Source organism: Theobroma cacao, chromosome 9 (assembly GCF_000208745.1).
Source record: "Theobroma cacao cultivar B97-61/B2 chromosome 9, Criollo_cocoa_genome_V2, whole genome shotgun sequence".
Taxonomy (NCBI): Eukaryota; Viridiplantae; Streptophyta; class Magnoliopsida; order Malvales; family Malvaceae; genus Theobroma; species Theobroma cacao.
The window spans coordinates 3981511-4006075 of NC_030858.1; the positions used below are offsets into that span (position 1 = coordinate 3981511).

Here is a 24565-nt window from a genome sequence, read left to right on the forward strand (position 1 = left end):
AAATTTAATCACTATACAATAAATTATAAAAATTAAATTAGAAATGATTAAAAATTGATAATATTAATTTAATTATTTACGTGTTAAATTTTTTTTGTATATAATTGTAGGGATCTGACACTAAATTAGATAATACGACAATGATAACATAACATTAAAAAATGATGCAATAATTATATTGATGTGATGTTAACTTTTAAACTTAATTTGTAATTATTGAAATAGATTTGATGAATCATCTCCAATCACTACACCATTTTTTTCATTTCAAATTTTCAATTCCCCGTCAATTTTCTAATCCAATTATAATTTAGGGTGATTTTAGAAATAGATATCAATGTTTCAATCTGATTACAATATTAATTTGAAGATTAATCAAGAGACAATCAATAAAAAGGAAATAATCAAAGAGAGAAAATCAAGAATAATGAAACAAATGACTCAAAAACTAATTTGGATTTTTTATTTGTCTCGATTAGGTTAATAAAAAATTTTCATTAAATAATTCTTGAATGTCATGTCATTATTATCACATTATTAAATTGAATGTCGTGTTAATACAATCAAACACCCTATCAACATAAATAATAAAAATTTTTTAATACAATTAATGATTTAACTTAAATTGTTAATTTTGAAAAATATAAAAATTTAATTTTTACAAAATATTATATAATAATTAAAAAATAATTACATAATTTGTTCTAAATTTATCTGTTCATTAGAAAACAAAGTAAAAACGATAGTCCTATCACTGTAACTGGGGTGCCTGATTTAACATATTGATAACACAACCAAATACGTAAGTATAAAGTTGATGGAAATTTACAAAAAGACCAAGTTCTGGCTGTTAAAAGACAACTTGATATTGTGTTGAAGAATCGCTTTTAACTCTCTCACTAACTCGAAATTCGGAGACAAGTAGACAACTGACAGTGACACAAATCAAGACCAAAACCATGAAGGCAACGTGTTGCCTTCCTCAACCGCATGATTGCCACGTGTTGCAATTAAACTGTCGACCGAGTACTTCCAAAAAAATAATCAAAAGCAACAAGACAAATTCAAAATAAATTTTCTTTTATGAACAGTGAAAGGACAAGTAAAACGACCGTTTTTATCATCATCACCCTTTTCATTATTAGCCTGTTATTCTTCTTTTTTAGTATATTATTTGATTGCTAAAAAATTGTTACATTGGTTTTTAATGGACATGTATGCAACTAAAATGTAAGCAAACATTTTGTGTTATTTCATTTATACATTTTTTAAAAAACATTTTTAAAGGATAATCAATTAAAAATAAATTAAATTAGACATAAATAAATTTATGTATTATTCATGAAAATTTAAATAAAATCTTATTCTTTGATAACACTTAATTAACATTTTTTCTTCTCCATATATATATATATATTAATGAAGAAAATTGCTGGTTGAATTGGTCTTCCCTTAATCCGGTACATTAAGTCATTAAAATGTAAATTATAATACTAATAAATTTTAACATGGAAACTGTCAATAAGTTAAAGGCAAGTATGAAAATGGTGTAATTCTCATTAAATAAAAATCTTCCTTAATCAACTGCACAATTTTATGATCAAACATCAATCATAACCGTCCACGTCAGACAAAAGTGTCAACCAAAACCTATGACCAAAAATGAAACATCGTAACCTGGCCTACAACATAGTCCCGCCCGTTTCTTTCTTAATTCGTACAAAACCAAAATATCTTTATCCAGATAATCTCTTCTTTCCTGTACCCTTTCTTTTTCTTTCTTTTTTTTTTGTCTCCCTACAATTTCCAACAAAAAGAATAAAAGAAGAGGAATTTTCCATCAGGATAAGGCTTCCCCATCTTCATTTATTCGGTTCAGTATTTAACTATTTAGAAAATTAAAGAAACTCTTTGTGTGTTTATTTTTTTTATTTTTTCTCTCTCTGTTATCAACAATGGCGGAAATATCGCTACCCCATGTGCACTTCACCAGATATTAATACCCCACTCTTTTGCGCTCTCTTACTTTCTCTGCTCTTTTCATTTCCCAAAACGATGTCTCTTGTTTTCGAAAGGAATGACAATACTAATTCAATCAGACGCTCAGGGTTTATCCACGGGATGGAGTGTATCTCGGTCTATGGTTCGCCAGAGGAGAAAAACGAGGGCCGGAGGGGGTTGTCGTCGGCGGATGAGAGAGAAGAGGAGGATTCGAGGTCTTGTAGTTCGTCGTCAATCGGAAGGAATAGTGATGTTTCCGATGGATCATCATCGGATGGTGAAGATTCAACGGAGGCTGAAGCGCAAAGCGAGCTTAAAGGACCTTTGGATACCATGGATGCTCTAGAGGAGGTTTTGCCTGTGAGGTAATTTTGTTTTAGGAAAAAAAAAACCTTAAAAATTTGGGGTTTTTTCTTTCTGGGTTTTGATCCATCTTGTTTTTTGGTTGATGGGCTTTTGTTAAAAGTTTGTAAGCAAGTTTAGAGGTATAGCTAGGGCAGTTTTAAGTGTTTCTTTTCCTTTGATTTTGTTATAGTGTTTTACAGAATCATCAGAAATATCTATTTTATAACTGCTTACTTGGACCCAAAAGTGAAATTTAATGAGTTTCCATTTCTTCAAGGAAGTTGAATTGGCATTAAAATATATTAGTGGTTTTTTTTTCCCTTCCTTTATTAATTTTTATAAGTGGAGCCTTCAAAAAAAAAAAAAGAAAGTAGAGAAAGGAGGGAGAGGAGACATTATACTAGTGAATCACTGAATCGTGGAAGTGCTGATGCTAGTTCTCAGAATGTTAGTGAAAGGTAGGATGCATTAAATTTTAAAGCATAATAAGTAGAGAAAATATGTGTTTTGACATAATTAGGCTCAGGAACCATAAGCCAAGGAGCATTTTGAACTTAATTTTGAATTACTGGGGGCAATACTAATTTACTTGCTTCTAGTGATGATCTGCTGATGCACTTGTAGATTAAAATATCTTACCACCAATTACCACTTGAAGTTGCACTCTTTGGTAATCTAATGCCATTGGAACAGTTCAGGAATATGCAAATCCATCTTGGAAGATAACCAACTGCTATAAAGCAATAGCTAAGCTGTGCCATTTTTCTTGTTAAGCTTTGCTTGAATAAGCGGAAAATATTTTCTTATATGGACTGTTTTGGATTTTAGACAGTTTTTGTCTGATTCCATTGTTAACATTTGGGAGCTTCAATTTCTTGATTTTTGTGGTTTTGCTTTATTTCAGAAGAGGCATATCCAAGTTTTATAATGGCAAATCAAAGTCCTTCACAAGTCTTGCTGACGCAGCTGCTGCTTCCTCCATTAAAGATTTTGCAAAGCCGGACAATCCTTATAATAAGAAACGGAAGAACTTATTAGCTCATAGTTCTTTGTTGTTCAAGAATCACAATCATCCTTTGAGAAGCAGTGGAAGTGAGATATCAAAGAGATTAACTAATTCAAGTCGAAGCACTGTGGCTCTTGGAACCACCCTGGGCAGCTCTGACTCCAACTCAATCTCGTCTTTGCCATCTACCTGTCTTCCACCTTTGCATCCACAGTGTAAAAAATCAACTACCATCAGATCATCATCACCAACTACTCGACCAAACCCTCCTTGTCGGTCTTTCTCCTTGTCTGATCTACAGTTTGTCGCTGCTGCAACTCCTAACATAACTGGTTTAGCTGTTCATAGTGGAGACAAGGACAAAAAACTGCGCTGAATTTAACTCAAGTTTCACTTGCAAAATTGTGAAATTAGAAGTTGCTAAAATTTTTATGGTCTTGGTCTTGAAGACTGTCAGTCTATCACTTGCAGCTTCCTGCCTTGATCTAATGCTTGTACTTGTAGTGCTAGGTATACCATGGCCAGGCATTTTGAGAAGTAATTCCCACTTTACTATTCTCATATCATGTTTGCTGTGACCTAGATAACGATGAGAATACTGTATTGTATAATATGAGATGTAAAATATATTCTCTTCCTAAACAGGAAATGCTGGCCTTTTCTCATGTAACGGTGATATGGGAGTTGCTGTTTACATGTTACTGCAGTACAGTTTTTCCTTTTCCTCCTCCTTACACTCTCTGGTCTCCACCATTGCTTGTGTTATTTCTCTTTGCTGTATGGATGAGATGGTTATAGGACTTTGATGTGTGCTTTAGAGTGGCCTGGTGACTGATTTCCTAGCATCCTTAGTATAGCTCGCCCTTGTGGTACTTGATTTTTGCTAATTCCTTGTCTGTGCTGTGTGTCCGCGGAATTTGCTAAATAGGTCATCAGCAGCGTGGAATTGATCCTTTTTTAGCTAATTCTGCTCTTGATAGTTTATGTAGTGGAACTTGGGAAAAGTTTAGCAAGTTGCAGACAACTGGAAAAGAGAAATAACCTTAGAAATGTTTTCAACTTTCGTTTTGTTCCTTTCGGAATTGCATTCTAGCTCTCTATTAAGAGGGAAAGTTATGGAGAAGTTCAATCTTGTTTCCTGGCTATGCTGTTAGTTTAATATCCATTTTGTCAAATGATAATCTTCTTGCAAGTTTAAAGACCACTGTATTTGACTTGATGAACGATGATGTTTACACCAAAGCTATAGCTATTGGAAGTCAGATGATGGTTGCACCCGCATCTGAACATGTCTTGTGCAGGTATGCACATGCATATGTGGTTGCATACACGGACCAAGGAGAAAGGGTTGTCATAAGGAATAATCTTACGGTACTGCAAAACGTCATGTTCTGTTTTTAGAGATATTGTGGTTCCTTGAACAAGAGAGATAGCTGATCGGAACAACAAAACTGATGTTATGATGGACATATATGGATCAAAAAGAAGTTCACAACGACATCGAATTACAGACAGCAATGCCAAGCATGTGCAGAAAATCTTAAGCACAAAATATTGTATCTTTCCTTGTGTTGTTGCAGATTTATATCAAGTTATGACAGAAGGCTTGTTTAGTGGACAATAATCACTTGAGTAAAGTAGCATGTTTGCGTAAATTTATCTGAACAATGAACGAGGTTTTAACATTTTGTGTGATATTTAGATATAAGATATAACTATAGTTCTTTAATTTCGTTTAGAATCAGAGAATGTCATATTTGAGCATTGATTAACAGGAGACTACATTATAGCAATTAATCTGAGAGCTGTTCACCCAGAAGTTGTTTAAATTCATTAGATGTCAGAATTATGCTGTACGATGAGGCAATCTAGCATACGAAGATGCTGATATCATTTTTTCAAAGGACTAAATGGATAAACATTACTGCCTAAACTTGCTGTTTCAGACACCAGCTATGACTTGGGTTTTATTCCATTTCAGCTTCTTCATGTGGAATGTAATAGTGTTCTTACCAAAAGATAAACCTGGAATACCTCCTGAAACCATTTTGCAGATTGGTGAATGAATTATTATTTTCTTTATCTGGTTAGACAGTTGTAAATTTTCTTCAATGCCAAATAACTTGATACTCTGAAACGGAAAGATGATAAATGATCCCAACTCTGATTGCCATATAAAGCCTGCAGACTCATTAATTATACCTTGCCACAAAGAATTTCTTTCTTGAAAAGGCATAAAAGCCAACAAAGATTCTGGTGGTATAAGCATCACTTCGATAAGAACAACATTATGATTCTAGGTCAACCTTAGTTTGCCTGTGCACTGGCTGTGCTTATAAGTTGGCCTGGACTGGAGTAAGAGAAGTCAAAAGGCTGTTCTGTGGGGGCCCTTTGATTTTACCTGTGCTGGTTGGTGGTAGAGAAGGCATACTTACGGAGGGAAATCCAGTCCCATCTGAGAATCAGGTTTTTTTCTGGTTGCCCAATCCACTGCATCGCATTCATGGCCAAATGATAGCATATATTGTTCTGCAGTTACATTTTCTTTAACCATTCACCCTTCTCTTTTCTTGTTCTCGTCCCAGTCTGAAGTTAGTGATTACAATGGTTATTATACAGGGTCCTGGTACCTCCTGGTCGCCTCTATAAACTAAGGCACCGCTGATTATTTACCATTTGCTGAAATTGATGGCTCCTCCATCTTTTGTTTCACAAGAGGAATTCAATGTGTTTCATACGATTGATCGGAAGCTATACACTCTGCTCGTTATCAACCTTTGGCGGGATCCCGTAGAGTCTATGCAGGTTATAGCCCTATGGCTCTGGCTGGAGAGGGTGGGCTTCAAAAATGTTGTGCAGAAGATATTGTCCTTGCCTTATATATTGACAAATGAACTTGCAGATGAGGCAGTCACATGCCTCGACGTTATTAACAATGACCAATTAGCTTCCTTGTCCGAGGGCAACGATATCCCTTTGATGCAAAGCCTGATCGACAGAGATCTCTCTCTCCAATTCTTTAATAAACACCGGCTGATTGCAACTCAAGGTATTGCAAGAATTGTTAATGAAGTATGTATCAGAGCGTTAAGGGACATTATGCAACATGCCATCGAAAGAAATGCTACCCGAAGCTTAGCTGATAGCCAGAAAGTAATGTCACATTCTTTACAGCAACCGACGGTTCAGCCCGGATTACCTCAGGTGGGGTTTGGTCCAGGTGCTGATGTGGAACTACCTTGGACCCAAGAATCTGAAGTTCCACCCGACGACAGGACTATGTTTGTTACATTCTCTAAGGGCTACCCTGTACATGAATGGGAAGTCAGAGAATTCTTCACCAGGGCTTATGGGGATTGCATAGAGTCCTTGCACATGCAAGAAGTTCCGCCTGACGAGCAATCGCTCTTTGCTCGCATTGTTTTTCGCTCAGAATCAGCCATTGAAATCATCCTTAGCGGTATGAGCAAAGCAAAATTTACTATCAATGGGAAGCATGTGTGGGCTCGGAAATTTGTGCCAAAACGTCTCAAGCCTTCATTGCCAGCAGCACCACCAGTGAATTTGCCAGTTTGATTTGGGTTATGATCATAATTTCTTTATGTAGGAGGGGTTCAACAATCTTCTTTGAAATCTGGGGAAATTCAGTAGCATGGAGATTGAAGTAATTCTCATGGAAAAAATGATCAATTTGGATGCTGTAAACTCAAACTTGGAAAAGGGAAGGAATGAAATTGGAAATGGAATTTGATTTTAATGATCTACTGTCTTTTTCTGACGTGATCTCTTAAAATATATTTACGTAATTCATAAATAAAATATGAAAAGGTATTTAATTGAAAACGACAAAAAATAATAATTTAAAACTTTTATTATCTAAAAATCATTAATTTTAATTTTAAAATGTGATGAAATTCACAATCATGTATCTTTAAAATTATTATATAACTATAGTATATTGATCATGTATCATATGTTAAAATTATGACATCATGATCGTATATTAATCATGCACAATGGGTTATTCAATCATACTTTATGTAAGTATAAGGAACAAACAAAATATATAGAGTACTTAAACTTAATTGAGCAATATTAAGGCTCATCCTATTTTATGCACAAAACATGCTTTTCAAGGTGAAATATCTCAAGCTAAGAATAAATTAGTAATATTATCTCACCTAAAAAGTATTAACTTCTTACACTAAAATATATATATTCACCACATTATTTCAAAAACAGATACATATAAAGAAGTGTTAAAAGATTAATTTTTTTTAAATGTCATGGATTCCACATTAATAAGAGATAAGATAAATCTCGAATATATAAATATAAGCCTTCCTCCATACATTAAGTATGTTTTTATTATTGGAAACGTGAGCTTATGATAAGTAATATAAAAGTAAAACCCAAATATTTATTAAGATAAGAACTTTATGAGAGATACAAAGATCGATGTAGACTCTTACTATTTTTACAATTGAATGGAGTAGAATGTTACAAATCTCATATAAATAAAAATTTGTTTTTGAGCCCACTAATGGCCAAGGCCAGGGAGAAAGATTAACTCAAGGTTTGGTAATTAATTCTATTTCAATGGTTTGAAAGTCCACAGTATTTTAATTTGGATGAAAGACACCTTTAAAGTTGTTTCAAAGATAATATATATTCACTTATTTTGATCGGGTTTTAGAGATAGATTATAGAAATATTTGTACATTTAACATAATAATTAAATGATTTAGGACTATTTTCTCTTACATTGTTTAAGTTGCTTTTGTCCATTTTCAATCTCAATTAATTCTTGGAAATAATTGACTTAAGAGTGGAAAAGGGTCAATGTTTTAGCGTGAGAAAGAAAGAGAAGAAACCGAGCTGGCTGACCTACAAGATCCGGTTCAAGAATTAAGTCTAGCAAAAATATTAAATACAATATGTTCTAAAAATATAAACTTATAATATCCTTAAGAAGTTGCATGCTAAATTAAAAAAAGACAAAGTCAAATAGAGAAATATTTGGAATAAAGTTCGAAATTGATTCACATACACATTAATACTTCTAACGTGAAAAAAGCAAATGAAAAATAAATACTGTTCAAAATTAATCAAACACTAATTTAAAAAAAAAAGCAAAGAAATTTTATTGAAAAAATCCGTTTGGAAAGCATGAAAATATTTTCAACAATTTTTGAGTAATTGATTGAAGGAAAATGCATTAAAAAAGTAAAACTTTTTCGGGGTCAACAGAAAATAAGCCCGTTAACTTCCAAGTCCCTCTCCGTCCTGACTCTTTCGCCCTCTCCCCTCCCTTGTGTTCCCAACCCATGTTCTCTCTCACTTGATCTGCTACTTCTCCTTCCTCCTCTCACCATTGCGGGCGGCATCTCAGGTCTTCGTGACCAGCAATCATTCCTTTCTTCCTTTTCTTTTTTTTTTGCTATCAAAACTGTGTCTCTCTCTCCCTCTCTCCAAATGCCGACAACCTCGCACTCTCTTTTCCTTTTTTCTTTTCCTGCTTTTTTCTTTCTCTTTCTCAAAAGAAAACTCTTTTTATTTTCAATAACCTTCCCCTTTCAAGATCTGCGAGCTTACTACAAAAATTCAAAGCCAACCATCTATACTTGGATGAGAAGTACTCTCTAGCAACGGAGAAGATCTCTAATTTTTGGATTCCAAGATTCAAGTCATCGTATAGGACGTGTTCCTGTGAGATAAGCTACGTATAATGAAACAGAACACATCTAAATCTAACAAGAACAATTAAAGTTTAGAGTTATTTCCTTTCGAAACACATGGCTCTTGCACAATCTCCATATAAAGCTATCTGGTTTTCCAAAAATCTCAACAAGCATTGATTGTCCGTCCTTATTGGATAAACTTCACTCTAACTATACATATCAATATCAAAAGTAAAATCAATTTATTTCTCTATCAATTTTCAAATCAGTAACATAATATTTAAATACGAATCTTGATGATTTACACATGTTATGAAATTGGAGCTAACAAATATTGTTTTTCATTTTTATTTTATTTTTGTATAACTCACCATTAAAATATATTTCATTTTTCAAACATTAAACACAATTTTTTAAAAAAATTATTATAAAAATTTTTAATTTTTTAATTTATATGTTAATAAAATTATTATATGTTATGAATCTTTTACTTATTAGTTAAGTTTAATATATTAATTTTAAAATTTTTTAACTCTTATTCCTCTTTATCTTTGACTTTTCAAAAAAAGTTGGCTAATTTTATTCCTGATTTTCAAAACTATTTTTATGTTTTGTCTTTTCTGCGATGGTTTGTTGCTTTCGAAAATGTATATTATGCAGATTGTAGGCTTGTTATATAAGTGATTAATGCAGGTTTGTATACAGGGGATTTTATGTAAATTTAGGATCTCTTGAGTGAAGCTTTCTTCCTTTTGGTAAAATGTGTTTCTGTTCTCAAATTTGTACTTCCATCTCAAATGTTTCAGTTCTAAAATTTATTGCTTGAGAAAAAAAAATAAAAGATAGAAAAAGTTCCGGTAGACCACTTTATCTTTCCTTGATTGACGTTAATAAAGGAGGAGCACATGCTGAACTTAGCAGTAGAATTGATTTTACTTAAAATTAGTAAACCATAATTAATCCCCTAAAAATAATTTTTTTATCATGTATGTAATTTGAGTGATCTATCATATTTGTAGAGTTTAATTAAATTGGTAAGGTATTACCTTTTTATAAAAAAAATTATAATGTTTTTTAAGATAAAATTTCTTTTGAAAATGAATAGTAAAAATTATTTTTCATAAGATAATTTAAATAATTAAAAATATTTTTGATAATTTATCTAAATAAAAAATATTAAACTATACTAAAGCTTAGAGGGAACATTAAAGAAAAAAGCAACCGAAAAAATCCCTGCTGTACAGGAAAGCGAAAACCCTTGTTTTTGTCAGTGTAAAAAGGTCATCGTACGTTACACATGCACCAAATTTCAGCAATTTCACTCTCACTAAATCAAACTTGTTGCTCCATTGAAGTCGTCTGAGCCTGAGCCATAAGTGATGGGGCCGATGCCCGCGGTGCTGCATGAAGGAGGAAGTCGTTCCAACAATTTTTTATCTTATTTTGTAGTTCCTGAGCGTAGATTAAAGTAAAAATGTAAAAAAGCAACAGCACAAGTGCAAGTATCCATATAACCAAGAGAAAATAGCCTATAGGGGGGGGCAAGGACCATTAGCAGTAAGTCACATGCCAGAATTCCAAAACCAATACATATTTGGTTTATAACTGGCACAAGTGAAGAGCGGTTTGGGAGTCAAGCTTGTACAATTACGGCGCCCATCGCAACTAAAGCGCTGTTTAACATCGTCACAATGAAAAGCATCATTATTAGACCGTGCGTTTCGAACGGAGATGTGTCCTTTCCTCCGTACTGCAGTTGAAGGAGGGCGAGCAGCACAAGGAGAATGGAACATACGGTACGGTAGATTTTTGCGAGAGTACTAGTTCCTTGGTCGCTGTACAAATAAAAGAGAACGTGATTGATTTGTTGGCAATTAAAAAAGAATGGAACGAACACAAAAGAATTGTTTTTTCTTAGTGTAAAGCTTGAGAGATTAAGGACTTGAGAGCAGAGAGAAGCATTTCGTCAGGACCAGTTTTGGTGTGTAAGTATGCCAGAATGAGAAGGCTTTCTAGCGTATGAAAAATTTAGAGAAAGAAGGGTATTTGACCTTCAAGCTTTCCCCTACCAAATCGAAGGGCAATTATCGTTCTCCAAGTCTATTTGAGGGATAGTGGAATTGGAAGTTTGCCCATCTGACGGATTTTAACAGGAAGAACTAAATAAGGTACCGTACATAAACGAGAAAAGCCCAAGAAAGGCAGGGCCTGGCCGTTGGACTGAAGCTATATAAGTTGTATGTTCCCTATGAATTTGTTCAGTGAGTTTGCTTGGGCACAACAAATGGTAGTGGTTCAATGATAAAATGTGCTCAGATTAAAAGGAAGGCAATGGTAAGCTACAGTGCTTACATTTACAAACTGCTTAGGATCAGTAACTAGTTAATGAGAAGTGAGAAAGAAATCTGCAATAGTTCACTAACCTTTGGTAAGTTGATTGGCTGACTGGCATTTCTCAGAGAACATGTGAGAATTGATTTGCTTGCAATTAAAAAAGAGAATGGATCCAACTAAAAAAAGATTGTTTTTCTTCAGGAAAATGTAATGGGGAATTTTGGCTGGAAGTCCGAGGAGGTACTGAAGTGAGAACGAGACATGGAGATGCTGCTTATTATACGACTAGCGCGGAAAGTAGTTCCATAAGAAGTTTCCCCCAGATTTTCTAAAAGCCTAAAAATTTTCCCCTGTTGCATAGCCGAACTTGTTCGTCTTCCATGACGTAACAACGTAAGATTTACCATTTAAAGTAAGATTCCTAGTGCTCCGCTATTGGGCTGCAGATTCGACAATACTCCTAATTAAAAAACCAACTGCAAATTCGAAAATACCCCTAAGAAACCAAATCACGACTCACGACGACTTCAAAGGTTTTTGTTTTCTGTCGTCAAAGAAATAAGAAGAATGTTTGCTTTTTGTTCATCATTTCACTTTCTCACGCAACAAATTAATTAAATATTATATTCACGAAAAAAAAAAAATCTATTTAGGGGAAGTACTAAAAAGGACTTCCTTGCTTAACATTTGGCTCCATCTAAGTAAAGTCCACATAAGGAAAGGTAGATAATGTCGCCATTGGCCATTGCCACTCCTCTTTCCCTACGCGTCATCTTCATGCTCCCCTTACCACCTCAATTACAAATCTCATGTTGTTTCAATTCAAATTTGGCCTTTTGTCCTTTTTTCTCCATCCATATTTTCTTTTCCTTTTCCAACATTCAATTTAAATCTAATCACATCTACATAAAAGTTTATTACAAATATTAACATATTCAATATTTTAATATTTTAAAAGACTGAAAATAAAACCCAAATCTAAGAGCCACATATTCAAAATTTTAATATTTTAAAAGATTGAAAATAAAACCCAAATCTAAGAGCCAATTACTTTGTGAGAGGCTCACAGGGTGAAATGATATCTATACTGACTTAACTATATGACAAGGTCAATTACTTTGTCAATCTCATTTCATAAATTCATTAATAATATAAAACATTCCTAACAACCAAATAAATAAAAATCAATTAAATTCAAAATATGAACTTACTTACTTACATGTTAGCATTTTTTTTGTATGATAAACGAATCTCATAAAATTTTCAAAGTCAATGTTTTCAAAGTTTTTTACTTCATTCAACTGCTAAAAATATGTTTGCTCTTAAACACACATAGAATTTGACATTATTGAAATATCTCATTTCAAGTTTATCTCAGATGATTTAAACAAGAGAAAAAAGAATTTGACATTATTGAAATATCTCATTTCAAGTTTATCTAAGATGATTTAAACAAGAGAAAAAAGAATTTGACATTATTGAAATATCTTATTTCAAATATATCTCAGATGATATAAACAAGAGAAAAAAGTTAAAAAAAATTAGTAGTAAAAATAATTACTATAATTTATACAATTACACTTTTTTGTTTCATTGTTAGCAAACAAACATGTAACTAATTATATACATATCACTAAATCAAATTGACTATGAAAAAAAAATAAAACATTTACATGCATTTTAGATCACTAAATCAATTTGATTATAAAAAAAACACTTACAGGCATGTGGGTGTCCTATTTAAGCTAAGAAATAGTCTTATCTTTTTTTTTTATAGCAAATTGGGCATTGAAAATTACAAATAATCAAAAAGAGTTTGTTATATTTAAAGAAAGTCAAGTTTTTGACTTGATACTTGGCAGAGTGTTTTGTTTGAACTTGAAGTCTAATGGGATTGGCTTGTGATTGGATTTTTGGGTATTTGTTTGGGCTTGAGGTCTAATGGGATTGGCTTATGGTTGGGTTTTTGGGAGTAAGATTGAGATCTGGACTGACTTTGGATTTTTTTTTCTCAAGGTCGATGTTCTAAATTTTTTGACTTTTTATATGTAAGTATTTATAAAAAATATTTTTTGTTTATTCAATTAGTTATTTATCTCATATTATTTTATTTTTCAATGTTAAATGTAATTAATGTAAAGGTGCATAATAGCTAGCTAAAGATATATATTTTTGAGAGAGATTGAGTTACTACATATTTTATTTTTCAAGTGTTAAATGTAGCTACAGTAAACTGGCTAAAGATAAGGTTTTAAGGGAGATTAAGTTACTACATATTCAATTTTACAGTATTAAGTGTAACTAATGAAAAGTGGTATAAATCAACTACTGAAAGATAAAATTTTAAGAGAGATTGAGTTACTACATATTTTACCATAAGTTTAGAGATTTTGTTTAATGTTTTATTTTGTATTGAGGCTATTTATAGATATGTTTTTATATGGAAGCACCATCACAAATATCACAATGATGACTACAATAGCAATAGTTATCTATTTTGTAAAATAATATTTTGTACATGTCAATATACATTAACAATTAAACATTATAATATAATTACTATTACATATCTATTTTATAAAGTATTCTCAATTTAATTGATAAAAATTTTACCATCCCGAACATATCGCATAGAAAACAGACTTAGCATAATTAGATTCAAAGTTCACTTTTTGAATGTCCTTTGATCCCCTGCTCAGTTTGTTTTGTTGATGTAGATTTTTGGTGTGAGAAGTAACACTTCGATTTTTTGGCATTTAGGGAGCTTTAGTTATTAAAACTTGAAATAAAAAAAAAAAGGATCATGTTTCTGAAGAAAATGGAAAAACCAAAATATCAAAGAGGTCAAAGGAGTTGCGTTCTGATTTCTATTAATTGCTAGCTAGCACTCTGCTATCAACCTTCTTATAGACACCTATTTCAAAAAATAAGAAATAAATAAAAAAGTAAAAATAAAAAAAATGATGAATGAACAGAAAGGGTCTGAGCGTGTGCTCAGCCCCTTCTCCAGTCCATCATTACAGGGCATTAATGCCCTTAAAAGGTAGCCGGATTTGGGGAGGAGTGGTCACCTTCGGTTACCAACCCCTATTATTTGCCAGAGCCTTGTGAAATCATGCTCAAAAGAGCATGATTTCACCTCTGGATTGTCCAAAGATTTGGACAATCCAATTCTTAAAATGAGGGGTTTCTAACCGATGTAGAGAAAAAAAGAAAAAGCCAGATCCAAAAAAACACCAATCCTGCAAAAACAAAAAAACTAGATCCATCAACAAAAAATCTCAAACAACTGAGACCTGCAAATCCAAAATACCCTAATTTTTTACCAGCAGACTACCCTAGCCACAATAACAAAAAATCTAAATCCACAATCCACAATCCACAATAAAAAATGCAAAAAAAGAAACGAAAATGAGAGAAATGAGTGAGTCTTGGGGGACTTTTTTGGGTCTGGGTTTTTAGGATTAAATCTTGATTGTTTGGGTTTATCGGTTAAAGCTTGGAAGGGAGAGTTTAGGTGGCTGCTGCCGGTAATGAAGGGGGAAAGCCTTGGGTGTTTCGCTAATTAGGAAAGGAGTGTTTCTTGAGGCTGCCGGTTAAGGGGGAAAAGAATAGAGAGAGAGGCCTGATTTTGGGTGACTAGAGGCACAAAAGGGGAGGATCTAGGCTAGATCCGCCAATCGAAAGGAGAGAAGGTTTCAAGGGAGAGGGGGGGCTAAAGTTTCACCGATCGACGGTGAGGAAAATGGTGGAAGTGACGGCAACGGTGAGAGAGGGAGAAGGGGGTTGCGGTTGAGGCTAGAGAGAAGGGAGAGCATTTGGGGTTAGAGAGAGAAAATGGAAAGAAGAAAATAAAGAGGAAGAAAAAAAGAAACTTTTATACCAGACAGAAGAGAGCAAAACAACACCGTTTTAGCGGAGTGGGGGAACTGAAAAGGTCTAGGCCTAAACGACGCCGTTTTGAGTGGCTCTATAGGCACCAAACAGTGCATTTCGGGCTTGATATAGTGGGCTTAGGGAGCAGATTTGGTGCTGCGATCTTGGGCTCCATGCGAGCTTGTGGGCTGGCCCAATCTCAGCCTGGTAAGGTATAATTATCCTTTTTTGTTTGGGTTTATTTTAGTTGATATTGGATCTAGCTTATCTTGCTTAATTAAAATGAATTTATTTTTCTAGGAGAAGAATATATATAAAATATGATTATCTATTTTAGTGTTAGACAGTCAAAACAAACTAAAAAATCAATCAAAAAATAATTGTAATAATAATAAAAAATAGTAAAAATGCATAGTTATAAAGAACATATATTTAGATAAGTAAATAAAAAAATAATAAAAAGATATATTTTTATGAAAGAAAGTTACTTTTTTTTTGTAATATATATATATATTATATATATATTAATTAAAAAANGATGATAATTATAATAATAAAATATATATTTTGGACCGTTAAGAAAGATTCCAAGTTTGGTAAAAAAAAATCAATCAATGAAATAAAGGAAAAGTGAAATAAAAGAAAAAGACCAAATAAAAAATTATTAAGTATAAAATATAATGTTTGATTTGGAATCAATATCGATGATGGGATGTCCAATCGGAACGCGAGAAGTCACAATTTCGAGTAAATTTTCCTAGGTTAAGAATTTTGATTAGGACCCCACCAATATGATGGGAGGGTCTCGATTCGAAATTTCGAAATTTCGAAATTCTAATTATTTTTTTTTTTTTTTTTTTTATTTTTTTTTTTTTTTTTTTAAGTAAAAAAAAAAAAACTTAAATATATTTAATAACCAATTAATCAAAGTCTACAAGTAAAAGAAATGAGAAATTAATAAATTTGTTAATCATAATAATACAAAAACGGATAGAATACACATGCATAAATAACAATGATTACGGATAATAAAAAATATATGTGGTTTAAGAATATGATTTTAAGGGAGTTTTATATAGTAAAATGAATAAATACATACATAATAAAATATATGACGAAATAGAAATGGTTGTATAAAAACAATAAATAAATGTGAAATATTTTGTTCATGATAATTAAGCTCAAAGAAAAGTATTAAATAAGAAACGAACATCGAATTTATGAGTATGTCGCATATCATTGTTACATTTTTAAATGTCATGGCATATAGACATATTCTGTATATGGGCAGAATCCCGATGATGGGACTTTTCGAAAAAGCTTGCGAAGGCGAGCTTTATCGGTAAACTCCCTAGGTGAAAAAATACCTCTGAATTCCACCAGTACGATGGAAGGGTCCGAAAAAATATCTTTAATACAAAGCTTTTACTCATATTAGGATTTGCATTCATGAAAGCACTATTTTTTTATTCACAAACGACTATCCCGATGATGAGATTTACCCAGTAAGCTTGCGAATGTGAGTTTCTAAGGTATTTATCTAGGTGAGAGAATACTCTCGGATCCCACCAGTATGATGGGCGGATTCGAAAAGTACGCTCAATAAAAAGTTTTCGTTTGGCATTATCTTGATTTGATGCCATACATTTCACGATTGCATCATGTGTGCGCCAAACCCGTAAAATATTTTGACTTGATTAATGGAATAAAAGACAAATTAAATAAATAACAATTAAAGAAACATAAGAATAAAATTAATGGGTTAGGATAATATATGATTAAATGGTACCGTTTATGGAATGGGCGTCACATGGGCGCTAATCCTTCCCCGTGCGTAACCGTACTCCCGAACCTAAATCTAAAATATATGTGGACCAATTTATCATTTTTTTGACGGACCAAAAATTAATTTTAGATTTCGTTGAGTAGGACAAAATAGGGTGGCCAATCACACTTAAAAAAAAAATTGGTGGCGACTCTCAAGATATTTAAGTTTCACCCACGTCTAGCGGTCGAGTTCTCGAATCCCGCACGTTACGACACTTCTTTTTTTTTTTTTTTGCTTTTAATGATCTGTTCTGTTGCCTAGAATCTCCTGAAGGGCAGAGCTTAGTCAGGCTTCTTTCCCCTTGTCTTTCATGAAATAATTATATTTTATTTCGATTATATTAGCTTGCTTGCCATTGTGAAACTTTATTTTTTTTTAAAAAAAAATCTATTATATAAGAAAAAGGAAACTCATTTGAGGTTTTCTCTTTTAATCATGTAAAAATTATTAAAAAATATATATTAAAGAAAGAAGCTATTAAAAAAAGGTAAAAAAGTATTAAAGAAAAAAAAAGAGAGATAAAAAGAGATCTGTGTGCAATGTACCTTTCTTAAAGGTACGTATACTTCTCCATGGCTTCAGTGATTTTAACTCAAGAAATTTCAGTAATGAAGTACTACTGATAGTTTAGTCTTTTGTGTTAAAATTTTATTAAAACTGGCTTTTATTGTGTTTGGTTTTCCTTGGGAATTGATTTTTAGTTTTGGTCGGTTGAAAAATGGAGCCGGCGCCTAATGGCGAAGAACCCACTTCCTGGATGAGCTCTACAACATAAACTTGATGCCAGCAGAGTTGTTCCTCAAGTTTAGAAAAGAAATTCAGGGATTTCGAGTTGGTGTCAATTTGGAGGTTATTTTTCTCTTCTTTTATTTTACAATCTTCGATTGTTCCATCCATATGCTATTAATTCTCGTTATTCTTTTTGTATGTGAACGGGGGTGTCTTTTTGTTTGGTCACAATGAATTTATGTATGGAGCTTAGTTAGTCATGTAAGCTTCAGGCATAAGCCCATTAAAGGAGTTTTTTTTAGTTGTCTTATCTTCTTTTTTTCCAAAATGCTGCTTTTACTTGGAAAATGATGCTTACTTTTACTAAAGATATGTATAAACTGTACATGTCGTTGTTATTTTTTACCTATTGAGTATTTATATCTTAGTTTTGCTTCATTTCTACAATGCTCCAACCAATGATTTCCAAACAAAGCTTGTGCTGAAGCCTTTTATCTCCTGATCGCAGGTGGAAGTTTGCATATGAGCCTATATATCAAGATGTACGCCTTCTTTCGAAAAAGATACCTCTGACCAAATTTCTTAATATCCAGGTCGGATCTACTATCCTTTATCCATTTTGGCTTGCAAGATTAGCTAAACTCTATATTAGTCATGGCATACATGTAGAAATCTATTTAAAATTTGACATGTTCTGTAGGAGTGTCGGTAACGCTATTTGTTCTTTGTTTATTCCCAAAAGAAAAAGAACATTATTGGTTCTTCCAAGGGCGGAGGGTAAAGCCAGCAATGGCCCCCCCAAATTTTTTAAAAATATTTATTTTTTATATATATTTTATCAATGATCTCTCCAAAATTTTTTAAAATTTTTATTTATTATATATTATTAATGACTCACTCAAAATGAATTTTTTATTTAATAATTAATATAAATAAAAAAATTAAACAACCTAACAAAGTTACTTAACTTTATTTTAATTTAAGTTTCTCTACACCTCTTTCTCTTTTTCTTTTTCTCTTCTCTTTTGTGTCTTTTTATTTTTATTTCTTTTTTTTTATAACTCACTATTAAAACACATTTTATTTTTCAAAAGAGATTTATGAGTTTGTGAGTTTAGATAAGGAAAGACAGAGATCACCCACCACTATTGTGTAAAATTAAGAAGAGATAAAGTTTTCTTTTACTTTTTTCTTTATATTTATATTATTTAACTATTATATGAAATCCTATATTTCGTATTTAATTATTTATATTTTATTTTTTAAGTTTAAATATAAATAAATAAGAATATTGAATGTTGATTATTTTTTTTTTTTCAAGTTTGATTAAAATATGAATAAATTGAAAACAATTGACAAATTTTTTAACAGAAAAGAAGTAGATCATTCAAATGATTTTCTTACACTTGAGCCACCAAACCTTAATACTTCAACGTTTAACCTAGAAAACATCGTCGAGCACAACTTTCTTAAATAATTATTATAATTTTTTTTTAAATTTTTTTATTTATATGTTATATAAAATTATTTTTTATTATGAATTTTATGATCGTTAGTTAAATTTAACATATCAGTTTTAAAAATTTTTAACTTTTATTTTTTTTTATCTTTGACCTCCCAACAAAAATTGGTTAGCTCCGTCCTTAGGTTCTTCATGCATGACTTGCGCGTATTTCGTAATGGTTATGCTAAAGTTTTTGGAAATAGGTAGGCATAGGCCAGAATTTCAAGTTAAATGCAACTGGTTGGAAATGGAAGCTCACCACCTGTTTGGGTGGAGATGGAGTTTCTCGGATTCGGAATAAGACAACACTTGGCTTGGTTCCTGGCCTGGATTTTCGATTTGGGTGGAGAGCTGATTATGTTCTTCCAGAAATTACAGGGCAAGTTCCTTGATGTTCTATGAACTTGTATTTAAGAATATTATGTAAGCAATAGGAAGAAGTGATAAGCTCATGTCTAGAATAGTAGAATAGTCTTTGATGTTAAGCTTGCCAAAACTATCCCCTACAATTTTGTTGAAAGTTGTGCAGGTTATGTTCCTTGATCTTCTATGAACTTATGATTAAGATGTTTCCAGGAAACTTAAAGAGCTATTGACTCGCATTTAGTATATTCATGACGTTATAATACATGCGCTTTCAAAATAAATCACCAGAACTTTTAACGGCACGCCTCTCCTTCTTATGTTGATTTTTTTAACCATAGATTATTGATTTAATTTCATCTCATGTTGTTTCAAATCAACTCCAGCTTTTGTGTTTTTCCTCCATCCATATTTTCTTTTCAATTCAATACCACCCTTCTGATTTTTTTTCTCCATCCATATTTTCTGTTCTCTTTTCCGACATTCAATTTAAATCTAATCGCATCTACATAAAGCTTATTACAATTATTAACATATTCTAAATTTTAATATTTTAAAAAACTGAAAATAAAACCCAAAATCTAAGATTTATCATAAAATATGTTAAGAGAAAAATGAAAATAAACACACATAAAATTTATCAATCATCTAAAATTTATGAACATAAACAACAAGAAAAAGTTAAGCATAAAATTTATGAACATAAACAACAGGAAAAAGTTAAGAAAAAATAGTAGTAAAAAAAAGTATTATAATTTATACAATTATACTTTTTTGCTTTACCACCAGCAAGCAAACATATAATCGATTATACAACTTCAAATCACGAAATCAATTTGACTATGAAAAAAAATAAAACACTTACATGTATTTTAGATTACTAAATCAACTTGATTATGAAAAAAAAAAGAAAACATCCTATTTAAACGAATAAATAGTCTCATGTAAGCTTTTTATCGCAAATTGGATATTAAAAATTATGAATAAAAAAAAGTTTTTTATATTTAAAAAAAGTTACAAAGAGTTTTTAGCTTGACACTTGACAGAGTTCTTAGTTTAACACAAACTTGTTGGGGCATGGGCTTGAAATCTAATGGGATTGGTTTGTGGTTAGGTTTTTAAGTGTAAGATTGAGATATGAGATTGGGTTTGAATTATATTTTTTTTTCTCTTACTATTGATGTTCTAAATTTTCTTTGACTTTTTATATGTAAATATTTATAAAAAATAATTTTTCTTTATTTCATTATTTATTATCTCATATTATTTTATTTTTCAATGTTAAATGCAATTAATGTAAACGGGTGCATATCAACTAGTTAAAGATGGAGTTTTGAGAGAGATTGAGTTACTATATATTTTATTTTTCAATATTAAATGTAATTAATGAAAAGTGATGTAGATCAACTAATTAAAAATAGAAGTTTAAGAGAGATTGAGTTATTACATATTTTGCAGTAAGTTAAGAGATTTTATTTAAAATTTTATTTTGTCTATTTATAGATGTATTTTTATATAGAAGCATCACCGTGTGAGGCTATGTATAGATGTGTTTTTATATGAGAGCATTATTGTAAATATTATACTGATAACGGCAATAACAACAGTTATATATTTTGTATATATCAATATATATAAATAATTAAATATAATAATATAATTATTATTATATATTTACTTTACAAAATATTCTCAATTCAATTAAAAAAAAAATCTATCCTCTCAAACATATCACACACTCAGGTGGCGGACTTCCAAATTAGTATATGACTTCTCCCGTCAAGAAACGCATAAAATATTTAGCAAACATCCCACGTTAGCCCCAAGTCGTAGGTCGAAAGTAGATTTTTGGTGTCAGAAGTAAAATGTTGGTTTTTTGGCCTTTAGGGAACTTTAAATTTGAAATCAAATGAGTTTGGTTCTGATTTCTATTAACCTTTTTTTTTTTTTTGCTTATATTGTATTTTGATCATACCAGCTTACTTGGTATTGTGAATTTTTTTAAAAGAAAAAGAATAGTAATAATTATGAACTGATGTAAATATCCTAATTGGATGGAAAATTGGAATAAAATCCAAGAGAGTTAATAACTCAAAAATTATATCCTAAGTCCTAACAATTTTAGAGTTAACATAGAAAAAGGTCTGGGAAAAGTAAATGACTATCGTCTCCCTTCTGCCTCACTTTTGCAAAGAGTACAACACAATTACATCCCACTTGGTTTTCAGAGCTCAAAAATATAATAAAATGGGGTAGCAACGGAAGGCCTTCATCCCGATTCATGTATGTCATCAGGCCAGATTATTTGATCAAAGAAATTTTCTGAAGATGCACAAAACATACCTTTTTATGTTGATAAATACTACATAGTAAATCTTTTTTTAAATTGAATGTTGATAAATGTCTTGATTAAACGGATTATATTTTGCACAAAATTTTTAAACCAATAATTTTGAGTTAAAATAATTTTATTGTTAATTAATATTATTCTCTTCATATTTAAATGTTTTTTTTGTTTTTACAGATATTAAAAATAAAATTTTTGACTTTATGTATTTTATAAAAAATAAATTTTTTTTATAACTTGTGATGTAAAAAAAAGTAAGGACATTAGATGTTTAAAATTAAAAAAAATATATTTTAAAACATTTTTAAAAATAATAGAAAAAAAATGAAACGCAAAGAATATATGAATTCTGTCAATGTTGTGGTCTTCTCCATCAAGGAAACCAGTTGGACCCTGTTGAACGCTGGTTGATCGACCTCGGCCTAAGCCGAAATCCAAATAGAAGAGAAACATATTATCGTCATTCTCAAGGAAAAAATAAAATAAATAAATAGAGAGAATCAGAAGTAAATTGACTTACACAACAACATTGCAGAAAACGGACCAGAACATCAGGTGACATCCCCTCCACCCAAACATCCGTACATGTACTTGAAATGCGCTTCTACGTATCCAATCCTTTCTTAAAGGTACGTATACTTCTCCATGGCTTCAGTGATTTTAACTCAAGAAATTCCAGTAATGAAGTACTGCTGATAGTTTAGTCTTTTGTGTTAAAATTTTATTAAAACTGGCTTTTATTGTGTTTGGTTTTCCTCGGGAATTGATTTTTAGTTTTGGTCGGTTGAAAAATGGAGCCGGCGCCTAATGACGAAGAACCCACTTCATGGGATGAGCTATACAACATAGACTTGATGCCATCAGAGTTGTTCCTCAAGTTTATAAAAGAAATTCAAGGATTTCGAGTTGGTGTCAATTTGGAGGTTATTTTTCTCTTCTTTTATTTTACGATCTTTGATTGTTCCATCCATATGCTATTAATTCTCGTTATTCTTTTTGTATGTGAATGGGGGTGTCTTTTTGTTTGGTCACAATAAATTTATGTTTGGAGCTTAGTTAGTCATGTGAGCTTCAGGCATAAGCCCATTAAAGGAGTATTTTTTAGCTGTCTTATCTTCTTTATTTTCAAAATGCTGCTTTTACTTGGAAACGGATGCTTACTTTTATGAAAGATATGTAGAAACTGTACAGGTTGTTGTTATTTATGACCTACTGATTTTAATGATTTCTATGTTTGTTACATTCTCTAAGGGCTACGAGGGCTACCCTGTACTTGAATAGGAAGTCAGAGAATTCTTCACAAGGGCTTATGGGGATTGCATAGAGTCCTTGCACATGCAAGAAGTTCCGCCCGACGAGCAATCGCTCTTTGCTCGCATTGTTTTTCGCTCAGAATCAGCCATTGAAATCATCCTTAGCGGTATGAGCAAAGCAAAATTTACTATCAACGGGAAGCATGTGTGGACTCGGAAATTTGTGCCAAAACGTCTCAAGCCTTCATTGCCGCCAACACCACCAGTGAATTTGCCAGTTTGATCTGGGTTATGATCATAATTTCTTTATGAAGGCGGGGTTCAATAATCTTCTTTCAAAATCTAGGGAAATTCAGTAGCATGGAGATTGAAGTAATTCTCATGGAAAAAATGATCAATTTGGTTGTTGTAAACTCAAACTTGGAAAAGAGAAGGAATGAAATTGGAAATGGAATTTGATTTTAATGATTTATTGTCCTTTTTTTTTACGTGATCTCTTAAAATATATTTACGTAACTCATAAATAAAATATGAAAAATGTATTTAATTGAAAACGATAAAAAATAGTAGTTCTAAATTTTTATTATTTAAAAACCATTAATTTTAATTTAAAAATATAATAAAATTCATGATCACGTATCTTAAAATTATTACATCACGATCGTATATCGATCATGTAAAGTGGATTATTCAATCATACTTTATGTAAGTATAAGGAACAAAACAAAATATATAGAGTACCTAAACTTAGTTAAGCAATATTAAGGCTTATCCTATTTTATGCACAAAACATTCTTTTTGAAATGAAATATCTCTAACTAAGGATGAATTAGTAATATCTCACCTAAAAAGTATTAACTTCTCATGTTAAAATATATAAATTCACCACGCTTTCTCTAAAATAAATGCATATGAAAAAAAGTTAAAAGATGATTTTTTTTTTAAGGTTTTACAGATCTTACATAAGTAAGAGATCCAAATATGTATTTTAAGTTGAAAATGTAAACATGTAACAAATAGTATCAAAATAGATTCAAATTTTGAATGATATGTGATGAGTCTTAACTTCTGATGTTATGCTGTAGTTATAATTTTATCAAAATTTGTTTTTAGGCCTCTTTAATAGTCAAGGTCGGAAGAAAGATTAAGAGCATGTTTGACTTGATTTTTTTTAACTTAAAAGCTATTATAAAACTCTTATGAAAAATAATAGTTTGTAAAATTAAGCTAAAACTATTTAATAAATTTATTTTTATAGATAAGCTATTTGACAAAACAACTTATATAAATTTTAATTT

At 31.4% G+C, this 24565-nt stretch overlaps 2 protein-coding genes and 1 long non-coding RNA gene across 3 annotated transcripts; all 3 read left to right on the top strand.

Annotated features, from left to right (window-relative positions):
- Positions 1806-4086, top strand: LOC18588281. The gene is made up of 2 exons (XM_007012576.2): positions 1806-2366; positions 3251-4086. The coding sequence occupies exons 1-2, from the start codon at positions 1978-1980 to the stop codon at positions 3726-3728; spliced, it is 867 nt and encodes a 288-aa protein (XP_007012638.2). The 5' UTR covers positions 1806-1977; the 3' UTR covers positions 3729-4086.
- Positions 6041-6928, top strand: LOC18588282. The gene has a single exon (XM_007012578.2). The coding sequence runs from the start codon at positions 6041-6043 to the stop codon at positions 6926-6928; it is 888 nt and encodes a 295-aa protein (XP_007012640.2).
- LOC108663363 lies at positions 18360-19783 on the top strand. Its single transcript, XR_001929335.1, has 2 exons — positions 18360-18393; positions 19508-19783. It is a non-coding gene; the product is annotated as an uncharacterized LOC108663363 (long non-coding RNA).